The following is an 18680-nucleotide window of genomic DNA, read 5'->3' on the forward strand; positions in this document are numbered from 1 at the left end:
TGTTATGGAATTACTGCTTCATTTATGAAAAATAATTGAGGAAAATGTTCCAGCAAATCAAATTTGGATAAAAGCTTAGGATAGTTATTGTTGTTAGAAAGTTTTTAAAGGCAGGGAGAACAAGGAGCCAACAGGGATAATGAAAACATAGAAAAATGGGTATGAGAAGAGTCTCTTATAAAAGGGTCGAGCTAGAGTATGCTGTGCAACTTATGGTTTAGCAAAATATTGAAAAACAATATGAGCAATTACACTCCTTTCAGTGCATCTGAAAGCTATTTTAAATTAATCAAAGCACTGCTGTCTGCTAGCTCCGATAAGTCTTATGTCTGTGTTAAATGCAATGGACATTTTTGCATTTTTAAATAACATTTTTAATTTCTCTCTCTTGTTTTTTCAACTCCCTGCTTCTCCAGGAGCTGCCACTCCAAAGCCAGACCCAGAACCAGAGAAACAAACTGACCACACGGTTAAAATCGCCGGTGTCATTGCAGGCATCCTGCTGTTCGTCATTATATTTTTGGGAGTTGTGTTGGTGATGAAGAAACGGTGAGTGACTAACAGATGCTAACTGTGGACTCAGTTGTGTCTCCAGCAGGTGTATCCTGGCAGCCTAGTCTGGGGGTTTTCAGACACTGGTTTGCTCTTTACCATTGAGCTAAGAAAATCATTATCTCATTCCCTGGGATTGTATAAGACTGTTGTTTCTGCATTCTTCTTCCTAAAACTGATTTTCTGAATGCTTCTGAGTTTGGTTCTCGTTTTGAATGGATTAGTATGGCATTTCAGGCCAAAGTAGCCCAAGAACTTGTATGTATGTATCTTGGGGTAGGGCAATTCCCCACTTAATTCAGTGGCTTAGCTGAATATTGGACTTTAAATCCCTGAGGGATCCAAGATGTCACCCACTCAACCAAAACATTGGTTGCGGTACGTTTAAAAATTGGGAAAGAGTGTGGAGGAGTTTTTTTTGTTGTTGTTTTTCTCACTTCTTTTCAAAAATATAATCTTTGCTTTAGAGCCTCAGAAAATTGTGTTCCTTAAAAATCACTGACCCTGACTGCATACATTCCCCAGTATTTTCAGTGCATTATAAGTTTTGTTATCCAACAGAAGGGCCTCAGTTAGTCCAAAATTCCTGCTAACAGAGGACTGGGAAGAGCACGAGATTAAGGATAGTACCTAAGAAAACCCATTAGACCAAATCCCAGTTGGTGGGGGAATCATTCATTCGATCGTATTTATTGAGCGCTTACTGTGTGCAGAGCACTGTACTAAGCACTTGGGAAGTACAGGTCAGCAACATATAGAGACGGTCCCTACCCAACAACGGGCTCGCAGTCTAGAAGGGGGAGACAGACAACAAAACAAAACATGTAGACCGGTGTACAACCCCTGAAAATCCACCCCTCCCTTGGCCCTCTCCCCGGAGCCAGAGCCATTATTAGAAGGAGAATTGTGTGCCACTCAAATCGGCCATGCCCCTTAATGCATTGCCTCTGTGCAACTTAGCCCAGGGCTTGGGGTCCTCAGGAAAAGAGCTGAAGGAGAACATTTCAGGGATGATGTATTCAACCTGATTTTATCAAACAGCTCCCTTCCCGGCACCAGAGGACTCGAACACATTCTGATCATTGGAAGCCCTTCCTGCTGTCAGAGGCATTCACGCTCATCAGAGACCAACTGGATAAGGTCAAAAGTGCCAGTTATTAGGGCTCTCCAGTTGGTAAAGTGCCAAATAATGTGGCTCTTATTCATTTTGTCATTTTTCCATGTCCATTGCAATGGAGTGGCTCCCCTTCTGGGAAAAGCACTTCACCAAAGCTAGCATTTTTACCTTTTAGTTATGTTGTAAAGCAATAGAAAAAATGTGCAAGGGAGTTTCCACAACATGGAAAGGATAGACAGTGGCCCAGTGTACTGTGGTATGGAATGCAAAAAGCCACGTGCATTATTACTCTAGGAGTCTAGCTTAAATTGGATACCGCTTCCATCCCTCCATGTCACCTGTGCTGGCCTGTTTTCCCATCCCTTGGCAATTCTTGGCTAGGCATTTCTGAGCTCTCATGTCAGCTGCCTGCTCTCCTCAGGGTGGTAGATTTTAGTATGGTGTGAGTCGGAGTTTTCAAGTGCCCTGTCCCACCTGGAGATTAACCACATTTACCTGTTATTGCTGAAATCTGGGAAGCACAGTTAGGTCTTGGTTATGGAAGAGGAAAGGCAGGGATGGTTTGAAGGAGGATGGGACAAAAGTAGATTTTGTATATCTTGCTGTAGGGTAAATGAATTGGATGAGAATATGTATAGTTGTCTTTCATGTTCAAAGAAAACGTGACTCATAGAGAAATTCACCTGTGAGCGTCTGTGTAGCTGAGAAAGCCAATGGTGAACCCACAGTTCTGGGCACACTGTGCGCACAAGAAGGTTCTCTCTTGTTGTGTTATGGTTAATGTTTGCAGTCCCTGGTGCTGTTTTCCTATTAGCTTCCTTGTCTCTCATTCCTGGTGAAGCTTTTGCTCAAAAAGATTGTCTCAGTAAATACAACTGACGGATCGAACTGCTCCAGGAGCTGGATGTGGTGCCTGTGTGGCATCTAGGTCTCACAGCCGCAGACAAGAATGGGCAGCGCCACAGCTTTGTAGACCTTCAGTTGGGTCAGGAGCCTGATACTGTGGTGTTGCTACACTCCCACCGACTCCCAAAGGAGGTGCTGGCACCCCTGATTCAGTTTACTACTATCCAGTCTTTTGGTCAGCATGCTGCTTAGGTAACAGAATTCTGTGAAGAAATTCCACTCCTTCATTCATTCATTCATTCAATCGTATTTATTGAGCGTTTACTGTGATGAGGAGCACTGTACTAAGTGCTTGGGAAGTATATTAGGGACAAATAGAGACAAATAGAGAAGCAGTGTGGCTCAGTGGAAAGAGCACGGGCTTTGGAGTCAGAGGTCAGTGGTTCGAATCCTGGCTCTGCCAATTGTCAGCTGTGTGACTTTGGGCAAGTCACTTCACTTCTCTGGGCCTCAGTTACCTCATCTGTAAAATGGGGATTAAGACTGTAAGCCCCACGTGGGACAACCTGATCACCTTGTAACCTCCCCAGCACTTAGAACAGTGCTTTGCACATAGTAAGCACTTAATAAATGCCATTATTATTATTATTATTAATCCCTGCCCATAATGGGCTCACAGTCTAGAAGGGGTAAGACAGACATCAAACCAAGTAAACAGACATTAGTAGCATCATTATAAATAAATAGAATTATAGACATGTGCACATCATTAATTAAAATGAATAGAATTGTAATTTTAAATATGTACATATATACACAAGTGTTGTGGGGCGGGGAGGGGGGTAGAGCAAAGGGAGTGAGTTGGGGAGATGGGAAAAGGGAGGGGGAGCAGAGGAAAAGGGGGGCTTAATCTCTTTGTTGCCAATATGAATTTTCAGTTTGGTGTGTAGCTTCCCTTGTGCAGGCTGGTACTTCAATCATCAGCCCATAGCATCTGGCTCATTCTGGGGAGCTGTTCATTATTATTATTATTATTATTATTGATAGTGATGATATTTGTGGTGTTACTTTGTGCTGAACCACTGGGCTACCTTCAACGTAATTAGAGCAGACACAGTCCCAGATTGCTCTCACAGTCTCAAGGTGGATTGAGAACAGGTACTTAATTCCCATTTTACGTATGAGGACACTGAGGCACAGACCAGCTAAGTGGCTTCCGTAAAGTCACCCAGCAGGCAAGTGGAAGAGCCAAGATAAGAACTCGGGTCGCCTGACTCCTAGCCCTGTGTTCTTTCCACTTGGCAACACTGCTTTGCAGGGCTTCTTTTGTGTGGGGCCCCAGGGCCCAGTCATCTGCGTAGAACAGTCTTTTCAGACTGTTTCTGTGACTTTGGATGATGTTAGAAGTCTGTTGAGTTGAGAGTCGTCCAGATGGCAGTCAATCAACCGTGTTTATTGAGTGCTTACTGTGTGCAGAGCACTGTACTAAATGCTTGGAAGAGTACAGTATTACAGACACATTCCCTGCCCACAACAAGCTTACAGTCTAGAGGAGGAGACAGATAGCAATATAAATAAATACATTATAGATATGTTCCTAAGTGCTGTGGGGCTGGGAGGGGGTGAATAAAGGGAGCAAGTCAGGGCAATGTAGAAGGAAATAGGAGAAAAGGAAATCATCATCATCATCAATCGTATTTATTGAGCGCTTACTATGTGCAGAGCACTGTACTAAGCGCTTGGGAAGTACAAATTGGCAACATATAGAGACAGTCCCTACCCAACAGTGGGCTCACAGTCTAAAAGGGGGAGACAGAGAACAAACCAAACATACTAACAAAATAAAATAAATAGAATAGATATGTACAAATAAAATAAATAAATAAATAAATAAATAGAGTAATAAATATGTACAAACATGCATATATACAGGTGCTGTGGGGAAGGGAATGAGGTAAGATGGGGGGGATGGCGAGAGGGACGAGGGGGAGAGGAAGGAAGGGGCTTAGTCTGGGAAGGCCTCCTGGAGGAGGTGAGCTCTCAGCAGGGCCTTGAAGGGAGGAAGAGAGCTAGCTTGGCGGATGGGCAGAGGGAGGGCATTCCAGGCCCGGGGGAGGATGTGGGCCGGGGGTCGATGGCGGGACAGGTGAGAACGAGGTACGGTGAGGAGATTAGCGGCGGAGGAGCGGAGGGTGCGGGCTGGGCAGTAGAAGGAGAGAAGGGAGGTGAGGTAGGAGGGGGCGAGGTGATGGAGAGCCTTGAAGCCCAGGGTGAGGAGTTTCTGCCTGATGCGCAGATTGATTGGTAGCCACTGGAGATTTTTGAGGAGGGGAGTAATATGCCCAGAGCGTTTCTGGACAAAGATAATCCGGGCAGCAGCATGAAGTATGGAAATGAGAGCTTAGTCAGAAAACTGTATTCCAATGCCTGCATCTAGGTCTCTTTCTTTTTGCATCCTCCATCATGGCTGCTTTGAATAAATTGCACAGGACTCTGGTCGCGCTACACATTTCTTTTTTTAATCCCTTGGCAATGGAAAATGTCTCTGATGCAACCATCTCATCAATCAGTTGATGGTGTTTATTGAGCACTTACTAAGTGAAAACCCCTGTACTTGGCAGAGTGTAACGGTATAGTGTAGCAGTCTCTAGAAACGTTCACTGTCAACAAGCTGTTTTCAGGCTAGAATATATTATCGTCTTAAATTATTGCTGCATACCTAACTGCTCAGAGGGCTTAAGGTAGGGTGAATGTTAAGTGCTTAAAGGGCACAGACCCAAGTACGTGGGCAAAACAAGTGAGATTGAAGTAAGTCTCACTGTCTTGATGAACTTTTTTCCAGGTATCTAAATTTGTTAATAATTTGAGAGGCCAGATCTACTGATGGCGTCAGAGGGGGAGAGAAACCTATCCCATAATCTTCTGAAGTACTGAACTCATTCTGCAGACTAGGTTTTTCACAGAAGAATCTGATAAAAATATCATCAAGAGACTCTCCTTGGCCCGTTTTCTCCTTCTTCAGTGGTTCACTTCATTTTAGTTATTTGTGTTTTAATCAATCAATGAATTATATTTATTAAGTGCATACTGTGTGCAGGGCACTGCATTAAGTGGTTAGGAGAGTACAGTATAACAGAGTTGGTAGACAAATTCCCTGCCCTCTTCAATTTGTAGCTTCACAGTTTTTACCTTAGCATTTCCCAAATGCCAGGTGTTCATAGGCATTTGAAAAAAACTTACCAAATCTCTCCCATTCTTCTTATTAAAAATATGTCTCCTCCAAATGGACTTCCCCATCTAAACCCCCATTCTATCCTGGCTTCCTCCCTTCATCATCCTTGCACTTGGATTTGTACTCTTTATTGATCCACCCTCAGCACTTACACACACATCCATAATTTATATTAATGTCAGTATCCTCCTCTAGATATAAGCTCCTTGTGGGCAGGGAACATATCAGTCAATCAATCAGTCGTATTTATTGAGGGCTTACTGTATGCAGAGCACTGTATTAAGCGCTTGGGATGTACAAGTTGGCAACATATAGAGACAGTCCCTACCCAACAGTGGGCTCACAGTCTAAAAGGGGGAGATCTGCCAACTCTTTTATATTGTACTCTCCCAAGTGCTTAGTACAGTGCTCTGCACACAGCAAGTGTTCAGTAGATACAACAAATTAATTGCTCCTCCTTTCCCCTTCTTTCTCCCCCACACACTGAAAAGCTGCTTCTCTTGATCTCTCTTCCCTGCTGGCTCCCCTTCTTTTTCCTCACTCTCAATATCCTGAACTTGTACCCATTTTCACTTCCTTCCCTCCTCATCTTTCCCCCATTCCACTCTTTTTTTCTTCTGTCCTCATTACTAGCACTAAGAACCTTGGCCCTACTTTTACTAGGGCTTTTTATAACCAGGGCCCAAAGAAAGGGTGTCCTACTTTGGAGGAAAAGTGTCAAAGAGACCATCTTTCAGTGTCACTTAGATGGAATCTCAATAACAGTAATTTTGTCTTAAATAGGAAGGGCAGATTTGTAGCTTGAATTGATGTGAATCCTAAGATTCTTTTTAGAGGGAATCACAATGAACTGTGGCAATTTGTGGAGAGGGGTTTTTTTGTGATCTTGAGTGCTATCTATGAAGGAGTTGATGGAAACCACTAATCCAATTGCTCTTATGACCCGTGCCAAAGTAAACTAGTCTACAGAGAAACTGCTGGCATAATAATTCATTATTCTGCCTAGTTCTCCATAGATACCTAAGGTGATGTTATAAATTATGCATTTGAAGAGAATTGCCTAAGGTAACTTTTGGCCTTGGTATATACCTTGAAAATAAATGCCAGTAAGGTAAATTGGTTTTAGATGGATGATTATTTACCGTATTAGTCCGTTTGAGGGGCCTGTCCTAAACAGAGTACATTTTGATTCAGTTTTGATACATCTGAATCTTGAAATACTAAAGATTAAAACTGATTTACCAATATGATGTGCCCTGAAAATACTGCTTCAGACTTCACTTCCACTAAACAGTCTTCAACTGTGATTTTGGATGGCACACAGGTGGAAAATCATATTGTTCATTCAATAAGTTGCATTTATTGAGTGTTACTCTGTGCAAAGCACTGTACTAAGCACTCCGTAGACTATGCAACAACAAATGGACACATTCCCTGCCCACAGTGAGCTCACTGGGAATATAGGGCTGGCTTAGGGATGTGTTGATGGGTGATGTGGCAACTTCTGATGGGTCTTCTGAAGTGCTGTTGTTTGGTGAACTGCAGCTATTAATATTTCAATCATTCATTCAATCCGTCATATTTATTGAGCCCTTACTGTGTGAGAGTCACCAAAACTTTCCAAAGGAATCTCAGTGTTCAACCTAGCTAAGGAGTAAAAGTATCAGGTGTTTTTTCTGCCCTGTTTAAGTATATCATTGGTCACTTAAGCCTGTTCAGTAGCGAACTGTACCCAACATGTACCACTGGGTTTTCTAATGTCGATTTTTGGTGAAGCCTCCTAATATATGAGGCATTCGTACCTAGTCACATTAGGTACATACAAGGTAATGAGGACTGTGCCCTCAAGGCGTAAGGGGGAAGCAGCGTGGCTCAGTGGAAAGAGCCCGGGCTTGGGAGTCAGAGATCATGGATTCGAATTCCGACTCTGCCACGTCTGCTGTGTGACCTTGGGCAAGTCACATCACTTCTCTTTGCCTCAGTTCCCTCTTCTGTAAAATGGGGATGAAGACTGTGAGCCCCACGTGGGACTACCTGATCACCTTGTATCCCCCTCAGTGCTTAGAACAGTGCTTTGCACATAGTAAGCGCTTAACAAGTACCACCATTATTATTATTATACGTGATGCTCATTTTAGGAAGATTTTCCTGAGTCAATCTAGGTTTTACATTTCTTTCCCTCTAAACAATCTACATTTCCCACTAGACTGTGAGCTCCTTGAGAGCAGAGATTCTATCTACTGACTCTATCATATTATACTCCCCTAAGTGCCTACTATAGTGCTCTGCATATATTGATTAACTGATTGACCATCCCTTTCATAAATCGCTAGTTAGGGTGATCTTGAGTGACTATTCCCCATTTATAGCCATCAACTATTCCACTGTGAATAATCACAAGAGCTTGAATTTTTAAAATTATTGCGAACAAAATGTCTTATTAGTGAGCCTCTAGGGGGCCAGTTACCAGGTACACGGTGCCTCTATATTAGCCTTGAATTCTTTCCCAGCACTTAGTACAGTGATTTGCACATAGCAAATACTTAAAAAATGCTATTAAGACTACTACTAAAATATCGAAAGCTAGGAAGATAGGGATGTGATCATATTCTATTACTGGTAAACAAATATATTCTTGTAAATGAAAATACCTGAGTGTTCACCAGTTTTCATACAGAATAATTTATCTCAATGGCCTGTTTGACAGAATTTGGTGTTCAAGCGTCAGCAGTTTTATACTGATTAATTATATTTATTGTTGCTTCTCAAATTGCTATACATTTCTGAGAAGGCTGAGGACATTTGTACTAATTGCATTAATATTCACTCCTGTTAGAGCCAATATATAGAAATGAACAGGGATTCTAGGGACTTGAAACATTAACAAACTATTCTAGGGTCTTGAAACATTAACATTAAACTATTTCTGGGGAAAAGGGAGAAAATGAGGCTCACTTTACTTTCTCTGGGCAAACGCACACACATATGGAACAAAAAGACATTGCAATCCTGTGGAGTTAATGGAACCATTTTAATAGTTTAAGAGCTCTGTAGAGCTGACTTTCTTTTTCAGCCCAATTGAACAGGTGGGCTTTTTGCAAATGTGCCACATATGATTAAATATTTAATATCAGTCCTCTTGTGTTTAAACAATACTGTTAGTAGCAGAAAAAAATGATACTAAAATCTGGAAAATATTTCCAAAGGCATCTTGAAACAAAGAAGATAAGAGAGAAAAATTGATGAAAGCCCAGTTTTCAAAGAGATGCCTGCAGCATGTTGCTAGAGGCAAGTTAGCTGCAATTCTTGTTTCCTTGGCTGGTGGAAGGAGAAACGAAAGCCCCCTTCCTGCCACCTTCTATTGAGAGTTATACATTTCCTGGGAGAGTGATAAAAACAGTGTATATGCAGCATAATTCTGTTTCTGCTAAATGTCTGTGTTCTCGGTGACTAAGTTGAGAAACCTCTTTTTAATTAGGATTAATGTTTCCAATGTATTCATTTAATATTCAGCAAAATAAGCAAAACTTTGGAAATGCCTATGAAGATGAATTTCCTTGTTTTAGTTGATAATACCATGCCTAATTCAAAGCCAAAAAACCCTCTTTTTAACTCAAATTCTTAACTCTCTGGAAACGAGTTGTCATATATGTACATGAAGAAACAAAAATAGCACCAGGCACTGTGGGTACCAAATACAATCACTGCTCAGTACAGTGCCTGGAACATAGTAAGCACTTAAATACCATCACTAATCAAGCAGCAGTACAGAATTTAAGTGATTGTCAGGTACACATTCCCCTTCTCAGCCACACCCATATGCAGTAGTCCCTTCACACTGATTTCACCCAAAGCATATTCATTCAGTCATAGTAATTGAACACTTACTGTGGGCAGAGCACTGTACTAAGCATTTGGGAGAGTACAGTCTAACAATAAACGGTCACATTCCTTGCCCGTAATGAGCAACAGTGATGGAGATCGCCTATCCCAGAATCCAAGTAAGACTAATCAGACTGATGCTTAACCTTCACTTCTTTGACACTGTGGGCACAAAGTGGTGGCCCCTTGCAGTATTTAATGGGTTTTCCTCCTGGCTTCAGTTATGAGATCTTCACTGATGACTCCCATATCCATGTCACTCACGCTGATGTCTCCTTCTATGCAATCTTGCATCTCCTTCTACCTCTAGGACATCTCTACATAGATGTCCTGTCTCTGCCTCAAGCTCAGTATGTCCAAAATTGAACTCATCATTTTCCCTTTCAAATTCTGTCTTCCACCTCAGTTTTCCATCCCAGTTGACAACATGTCCATCCTCCCAGTCTCTGAAGCCCATATCCTTGGCATTAACCAGGACTCCTCCTTCACCTTGATTTGCCATGTGCAGCCTGTCTCCAGTTTCTATCAGTTGTTCTTCCTTTCTTCCTTTACAGTATTTCCAGAATCCATCCTTTCATCTTCATCCAAAGTGTCCCCGTGCTGGTTCAAGGACTTGTCATATCTCAACTTTACTACATCAACTCCCTGCTTCATTCTCTCCCCACTCCAGACCATTAATCATTATGCTGCTAGAATTATTTTTGTAAAACTTTAATCTACACAGACCTCTTTACTCCTCATAAACCCCAGTGGTTACCCATTCCTTTCCACCTCAGACAATAACTCCTGACCCCTGGCCTTCAGGTACTCAATCAGCTCTGTCCCCATGTTGTATCCTCACTCCTCTCCCATCTTCCACTACACTCCAGTTCACGCATTTAGTTTCTCTCAAGCCACCCTTCTCACTATGTCTCATTTTCATCTCTCCCACCACCGACCTCTTGCTCTCACCCTCCTTTCTGTCTGGGATTCCCTACCCCTTTACATCCAGTAACTGACCATTCTCTCCATCTTCTGAAATCACATCTCCTCCAGGAGCCTTCTTTGATTTATCTCTCATCTTCTAATGCTCCTACTACCCACCAAATTCCACTTAATTCCACATCACTTAAGCACCCCACCACCACCCATTCCACTTATGCACAAATCCTAATTCTTTGTGACTTCCTCCTCCATGTAAGATTGTAAAGTTATAAGCACCTTAATTGCAGGGATCATGTCTACTCATTTTCTTGTACTCTCCCAAGCATTTAGTATAGTGGTCTGCACATAGTTAGTATTCAATTAATACTGTTGGTTAATTGACTTATTGATTGTATTCTTCATTAGTCTGTCTAAAAGGAATCTGGCTAGAATCGTATAGGCAAATAAGGGCAAGTGAAGGTTTGCGATTTTGATTCACATATCCTTTAATTAGAATGAAACAGAAAATTAAAGTAGCTGCATACAAGGAAAAATCACAAATTTGTGAAGTGTTCCATATGGTTGTTAGCTCTCAGTTTTTACAAATGAGAAGCATCTTAAGATTGCAGCCCTCTAACAGGACAGAAGAAGTCATATATAAATTATATGACTATATCCAAATATGAAGAGCTCACAAAGTGTCACTTGCTTTTTTTTTTACTCTCCCCCCTCAAAAAAAAAAAATTCTCACACGTATCTGTGTGAGATGTGTCAGCATACCTCACTGTACCTCATTCTCACCTGTCCCGCCGTTGACCCCTGGCCCACGTTCTTCCCCTGGCCTGGGATGCCCTCCCTTCACACATCCACCAAGCTAGCTCTCTTCCTCCCTTCAAAGCCCTACTGAGAGCTCACCTCCTCCAGGAGGCCTTCCCAGACTGAGCCCCCTTTTTCCTCTCCTCCTCCCCACCCTCCCACGCTACCTCCTTCCCCTCCCCACAGCACTTGTATATATTTGTACAGATTTATTACTCTATTTTACTTGTACATATTTACTATTCTATTTATTTTGTTAATGATGTGCATATAGCTTTAATTCTATTTGTTCTGACGATTTTGACACATATCTGCATGTTTTGTTTTGTTGTCTGTCTCCCCCTTCTAGATTGTGAGCCTGTTGTTGGGTAGGGACCATCTCTATATGTTGCCAACTTGTACTTCCCAAGCCCTTAATAAAGTGCTCTGCCCACAGTAAGCGCTCAATAAATATGATTGAATGAATGAATGAATGAATATCTTCAGGGATGCTGTACTTTGAGGTGCGTTCAGGGGATACCCGGGGCAGGGGAGGAGGTCACATATATGGAGCCCCCTCAGAACTCATTCCATATAGCAGAGTTGGCTTTCACTCACTGAGAGCAGAGGTGGATTCTGAATGTAAGTTGCTGGTCGTCTTTAGTTCCTGGAGACTCCAAGCATGACAAGTTTTATCTCAGTCCCACCCTGTCTTAGAGGAAGAGGTGGCAGATATGATTGTTGAACAGAGTCTTTGCTGGTGTTTTTCTAGTTTGGTTTGATTGATGCTTGGATAATCAATAAAGTAGCTGTAAAATATGTGATTTATGCATTTGGACCATCAGTTGCCTGAAATTCAACTATTTGGATCAGTAATGTTCATTGAGCATTGGAATGGTACACTAGAATTGGTAGATAGGATCACTGTCCTCTAGGAGTTTATTCTCTAGAGAGGGAGATAGACCATAAAAGAAATTACACAGAGGAAGATCAGATAGATGTGAAAATCTCTCTTCCCTTCAACTGAACTGGGACAGTTGGGGCTAATTCTTAGAATGTATTCTCACCAGGTATGATAAGAAAAGGGCAGAGATAAGCACCATAAATACTAGTCAAGAATAAATGGAAGTATGCTATTTGCTTCTTATTGGAAATTGTTTTAATTGCAGTTTACATTGAGGGCACCATTATGACAACTTAGAAAAGTGTGGACATTATGTGGCATATTTCATCTACAAAAGTCACTGAAGAGCAAATTTAAACTAAAACTATGGACATTATTGAAACATTATGGACAATTATTGACTCTAACTTAGGTAGCCCGTTTCTTGCTGTGCTCCTGATTTTAATACACCAAACCAATGGCTCTCTGCTCAGAATAGTTGCTGATTTGTACCTTGTTCTGTTGAAAAGTTATCACAGGGACTTCTGGGGATCTGGACATTTCATTTATCCCTCTAAACTATAAGTTTCCTGTGGGCAGGGATTACATCTACCACCTCTGTTGTATTGAACTCTCCCCTAGGGCTTAGTACAATGCCCTGCAAACAGTAAGCATGTAATAAGTACTTTAGATTGATTGATTCAATCATTTTCACTTCAATTGACCAGTAATCCTTCCAGATTGTTTGCACTGAGCACTCCATTTAATAGTGGTGATAATGACCTCTTTCAGAGATGTACGCCTCATTTTCCACTTCCTTCAGAATTCCAGTTGCATTCTGCCTTCATTCCAAGCAGGTGGTGAATTGTTTAGCCTAAAGATTAACCCAATTGGTAACATCTGTTTGAGTGCCCTAGCTTATACAGTTAAAGTTAAATGTCTTAATTCCTATTCATTTTTACTAGTGCCCTGGACCTTTTTTTTTAACATTTTATTCGGGAGAAGAGAGACACTAATTGATATACTCCGCCTCTGACCACAGTCATTTATGAGACTGGTTTTTTCAGGAGAGTCGCCAACACTGATATCGACAGTTCTTCACGAGGTGTTTTCTTGATGGACAGTTCCCCAGAGGCTGTGGTCAGAACACCAAAGCAGTGTGGTGGTCTGCCATGTCATTCAGGCTTAGTTAATGAAGCAGAGAAACCCATAGATCATAGACAAATGGCTCCCTTAGCTCTCAACACGGCCGTTTGCTTTCTTGTGAGCTTTCTTTTCTGTTGGGTTTGAAATAGAGGCCGAGCTTCAGCCTACTCCACAGAACAGGGAAGATGAACTGTTCCCCCTTCTAGACTGTGAGCCCGTTGTTGAGTGGGGACCGTCTCTATATGTTGCCAACTTGTACTTCCCAAACACTTAGTACAGTGCTCTGCACACAGTAAGTGCTCAATAAATATTATTGAATGGATAAATAATAATAATAATAATGATAATTGTGGTATTTCTAAAGTGTTTACTATGTGCCAGGCACTGTACTAAATGCTGGGGTGGATAGAATCAAATCGTGTTGGACATAGTCCCTATCCCACATTGGGTTTATAGACTTAATCCCCAATTTACAGATGAGGAATTGAGGATCAGAAAAGTCACACCAAGGTCACACAGCAGGTAAGTGGGAGAGTCAGGATTAGAACCCAGGTCCTTTTGACTCCTAGGCCTGGGCTCTGCCCACTAGGCCATGCTGCTTTTCTTTGCCTCCCTCACCTCCGATATTCACAAAGTATCAGAATATTTTCCTTTGGTGTAGTGTAAACAGATAGCAATGTAAATGCTGGTGGCAGAGAGTGGTTTATTGAAATGTGGAGTAATTCAGTATTTGCTCAGGGCTTCTCTTCAGTAGTTATTTCCTTTTTTTGTCCAATTCCAAAGGTGTTTCCAAATTTAAGGGGTTTCTCTAGTTTCTATTAACTGAAATCATTTAAGAAAGGTGATGTCTAATAAACTACAAGAATGGAAGATGTGAACTTGAATGATAAAGCATGTGAATCATATTATAAGAGGCTTAGGTCGGGTCAGATCAGTCAGTCAATCAGTGGTATTAATCGAAAGCATCGAGAGCACGGGCCTGGGTGGAAGGTCATGGATTAGAAGGTCAGAAGGTCATGGGTTCTAATCCCAGTTCCACCACTTGTCCACTGTGTGACCTTGGGAAAGTCACCTAACTTCTCTGGCCCTCAGTGACCTCATCTGTAAAATAGGGAATGAGACTGTGAGCCCCAGCTGGCAGTGCACTCAGTGGAAAGAGCCCGGGCTTGGGAGTCAGAGATCATGGGTTCTAATCCTGGCTCTCCCACATGTTTGCTGTGTGACCTTGGGCAAGTCACTTAACATCTCTGAGCTTCAGTTCCCTCATCTGTAAAATGGGGATGAAGACTGTGAGTCCCACATTGGACAACCTGATCACCTTGTATCCTCCCCCAGCACTTAGAACAGTGCTTTGCACATAGTAAGCTCTTAAGAAATGCTATCATTATTGTAAGGACGGTGATTTGCTTGCATCCACCACAGCACTTAGTACAGTGCCTGGCACATAGTCAGTGCCTAACAAATACCATAATAATCATTATTAGTATTACTGATAGCTTATTGTGTGCAGAGCACTGTATTAAGTGCTTAGAATAAAAAAAAGCAAGGAAATGATACTGAGAACCCCCTTCCTCTTCAAGAACCTGGAACCACCCAAACATACTCTACCTGGCTCCTTGACATCAGCCAGACTTCTGATCTTTACATAGAAAACCACAGACACCCCCAATTATTTGGGAGAGGGATGAATGACAATTATATTAAATGTGGCATTCATTCAGCACCTATTAAGTGCCAGGCACTGGGCAGATACAAGAGAAGCAGCATGGCTTAGTGGAAAGAGTGTGGGCTTGGGTGCCAGAGGATGTGGGTTCTAATCCCATCTCTGCCACTTGTCTGCTGTGTGATCTTGGGCAAGTCACTTAGCTTCTATGTGCCTCAGTTACCTCATCTGTAAAATGGGTATTAAATGTGTGAGCCCCACGAGGGTCATCCTGATTACCCTGTATCTGCCCTAATGCTTAGACCAGTGCTTGTCACATAGTAAGAGCTTAACAAATATTATTATTATTATTATTATTATTGTTATTGTTATTATTATTATTATGTTGGGCACAACCCCTGTCCCACTTGGAGCTCACAGACTAAGTAATTAGTCAATCAGTGGTATTTATTGAGCACACAATGTGTGCAGAACACTGTACTAAACGCTTGGAAAAGTGCAGTATAATAGAGTTGGAAGACACGATCCCTGTCCACAAGGAGCTTACAGACTACAGGGGGAGGCAGATATTAAAATAAAATAAAGATAGGGGACATAACAGAGTAGAATAATATTTACATAAGTGTTGTGGGATTGGGGTAGGTGTCAAAGAACTTAAAGGGCACACAGACAAGTGCATAGGTAACACAGAGGGGAGGCTGGGTAGAGGAAAGAGGTTTTAGTCAGGAAAGGCCTTTTAGTGATGTAGCAAGTATTTAATACCCATCCTGCAGCTGAGGAAACTACAGGTGGTGAAGCAGGCTACTGACTAAAATGACTATGATATTGACTGAACTAAGCAGAGAATTTAGCCCAAAATCTCCCACTCAGCCCAGCCCGCATCCCTCTCGGCAGATTTGCAAGCTGAGGTGGCAACTCTGAATTACCTTGAGGGTTCATAGACCCGATCATGGTCACATCACGTCACCCACACTGGCCGGCCACCACGATCCCAGTGTCGCATCCTTGAGAAGCAGCGTGGCTCAGTGGAAAGATCACAGGCTTTGGAGTCAGAGGTCATAGGTTCAAATCCTGGCTCTGCCAGTTGTCAGCTGTGTGACTTTGGGCAAGGCACTTCACGTCTCTGGGACTCAGTTACCTCATCTGTAAAATGGAGATTAAGATTGTGAGCCCCCTGTGGGACAACGTGATCACCTTGTAACCTCCCCAGTGCTTAGAACGGTACTTTGCACATAGTAAGCGCTTAGTAAATGCCATCAATATTATTATTATCCTTGGCCAGGAGAGAAGATGGTGCACCTGAAAGATTTTTCTCCTCCTTTTCTCCTGGGGATTTAAGATTTGTAGACAAAAAGAAAGTCTCTCAAGAAACTCCTTTTGACAAATAGAAGTCCCACAACGTGCACAGTTTGGTGCCTTGTGTAAGCATCATTAGCATTCATGGTTGGTGATCCCTGGAAGCTGCTTCCTGTGGGACTTGGAAATCTCCTTGTCCTCATTCTGTGAAATTAGGGCCGCAGAAAATGCCTGCAGGCACCACTGTAGGGAGGAGGCCCAGTGAACTGGAGTGGAAACAGCTTGAATTTTGCTCTGGTGGTGGCTTCCTCATGCAAAACCTCCTAGTTTTGAAATGAAAGTGGTGCTCCCTCACCAGCTTCCCCTGCCCTCTAATAATAATAATAATAATAATGGCATTTATTAAGCACTTACTATGTGCAGAGCACTGTTCTAAGTGCTGGGGAGGTTACAAGGTGATCAGGTTGTCCCACAGGGGGCTGACAGTCTTAATCCCCATTTTACAGATGAGGTAACTGAGGCCCAGAGAAGTTAAGTGACTAGCTCAAAGTCACATAGCTGACAATTGGCAGAGCCAGGATTCAAACCCATGACCTCTGCCTCCAAAGCCCGTGCTCTTTATGCTGCTTCTCAAAGTCCCAAACTCACAGCCTTAGCAGGTAGAGCCCTTGTGGACACCATTTTGTAGAGGTACCTTGACCTCCCTTGAAGTTAGGGTGTCTCTCTAGGGGTTGGGGAGGAGACGATGAGAACTTGATACCCCACCTTGTTCCAAAGCCTTTTCGATCCACTCTCAAGATTTCTGTGCTAGTTTGTAGTTGGTAGTAATAGTAGTAATTATAATAATAATAATAATAACGATGGTATTTGTTAAGCACTTACTATGTGCAAAGCACTGTTCATTCATTCATTCATTCAATCGTATTTATTGAGCGCTTACTGTGTGTGGAGCACTGTACTAAGCGCTTGGGAAGTACAAGTTGGCAACAGATAGAGACGGTCCCTACCCAACAGCGGGCTCACAGTCTAGAGGGGGGATGTTCTAAGCACTGGGTGGATACAAGGTGATCAGGTTGCATGGGGCTCACTGTCTTAATTCCCATTTTACAGATGAGGGAACTGAGGCACAGAGAAGTTAAGTGACTTGCTGAAAGTCACACAGCTGACAATTGGCAGAGTCGGGATTTGAAGCCATGACCTCTGACTCCAAAGCCCGTGCTCTTTCCACTGAGCCACGCTGCTTCTCTAGTAGTAGTAATAGCATTAATTGAACACCTGCTGTGTGCAGAGCACTGTTTTAAGCCCTTGGGAAAGTGTGGTAGAAGTAAAAGATAGAATCCTGGCCATCAGTGAGCTTACTGTCTACCCCGAGGAGCCGATAGAGTTTTCCAAACTGTTTAGACAAAGCTGAAATTCATGGTGGCTTTATAGGAATATCCAGCCAGTTTGTTTTTGGAGATAGAGGCTGGCAATTACGTGAGCATTAATTGATCAGTCAATCAGTGGTATCTATTGAACACCTACCTTGTGCACAGCAGTGTACTAAGCACCTGGGAGAATACAAGAGTTGGTATACAAAGTTCGCTGCCCACAGCAAACATATTGTCTCCATAGTGATTCGGACTTATGGTCTTCTGACAGATTTACAAACACCAACTGGATCAATTGCTTGCATTAACAATGGGTGTCTGAATTTGTTAATCTTAATTTTTCTATCTCTATGCTATATATATGGGGGGGGCACATGGGCTAGAAAACAAACATTTTACAGCTGGTAAATTTTTGGAATAATAATAATAATAATAATAATAAAATAACATTGATGGTATTTGTTAAGCACTTACTGTGTGCCAGGCATTGGAATCTGTTGTGAAGACTCTCAAAGATTCAGATCTGAAGGTTTCAGGGTTCTGAATTCAGTTGTGACATTATACCTTTAAAGTTGCTTTTTAGCCCAAAGCCAGCTCTTGGGGCCTCTGTTCTTCCAAATTGTTCGTACACTTTCAAGAGAAAAGGCAGTTATAATATAGATGGTTGAATATGGAGTTTTGCAGGTGTGTATATATAAAGTTGTCCTTCATATTTGAAAAAGACAATGCTCACCATGAAGTTCACTTGAGTACATGTAAGCGCTTAGTACAGTGCTCTGCACACAGTAAGTGCTCAATAAATACCATTGAATGAAATGAATGAATGTGGCTGAAAATGCCAATGTGGAATCCACAGCCCAGTGCAGGCCGCATTGGTCACACAATGAGGTGGTCCCTTGTACTGATTGTTGGGTTGTTGTTGTACCATTTCCAGGCTTGGACCACTACAAAGTGGTCAGGTAGCCACATTCTGGGGACCAGTCTCCCGGGCTCTG

The 18680-nt window shown here is 42.3% G+C and overlaps 1 protein-coding gene across 10 annotated transcripts in view; it reads left to right on the forward strand.

The window, feature by feature from the left end:
• The window catches only part of PTPRM (protein tyrosine phosphatase receptor type M), an 892842-nt gene that overhangs the window by 597937 nt on the left and 276225 nt on the right, over positions 1-18680 (forward strand). For all 10 annotated transcript variants that reach the window (XM_038746194.1, XM_038746195.1, XM_038746197.1 and 7 more), the window contains one exon: positions 417-549. In XM_038746194.1, coding sequence (XP_038602122.1) covers positions 417-549 — 133 coding nt within the window. The remainder of the gene's footprint in view (positions 1-416; positions 550-18680) is intronic.

The sequence above is a fragment of the Tachyglossus aculeatus genome, chromosome 5, assembly GCF_015852505.1.
Source record: "Tachyglossus aculeatus isolate mTacAcu1 chromosome 5, mTacAcu1.pri, whole genome shotgun sequence".
NCBI lineage: Eukaryota > Metazoa > Chordata > Mammalia > Monotremata > Tachyglossidae > Tachyglossus > Tachyglossus aculeatus.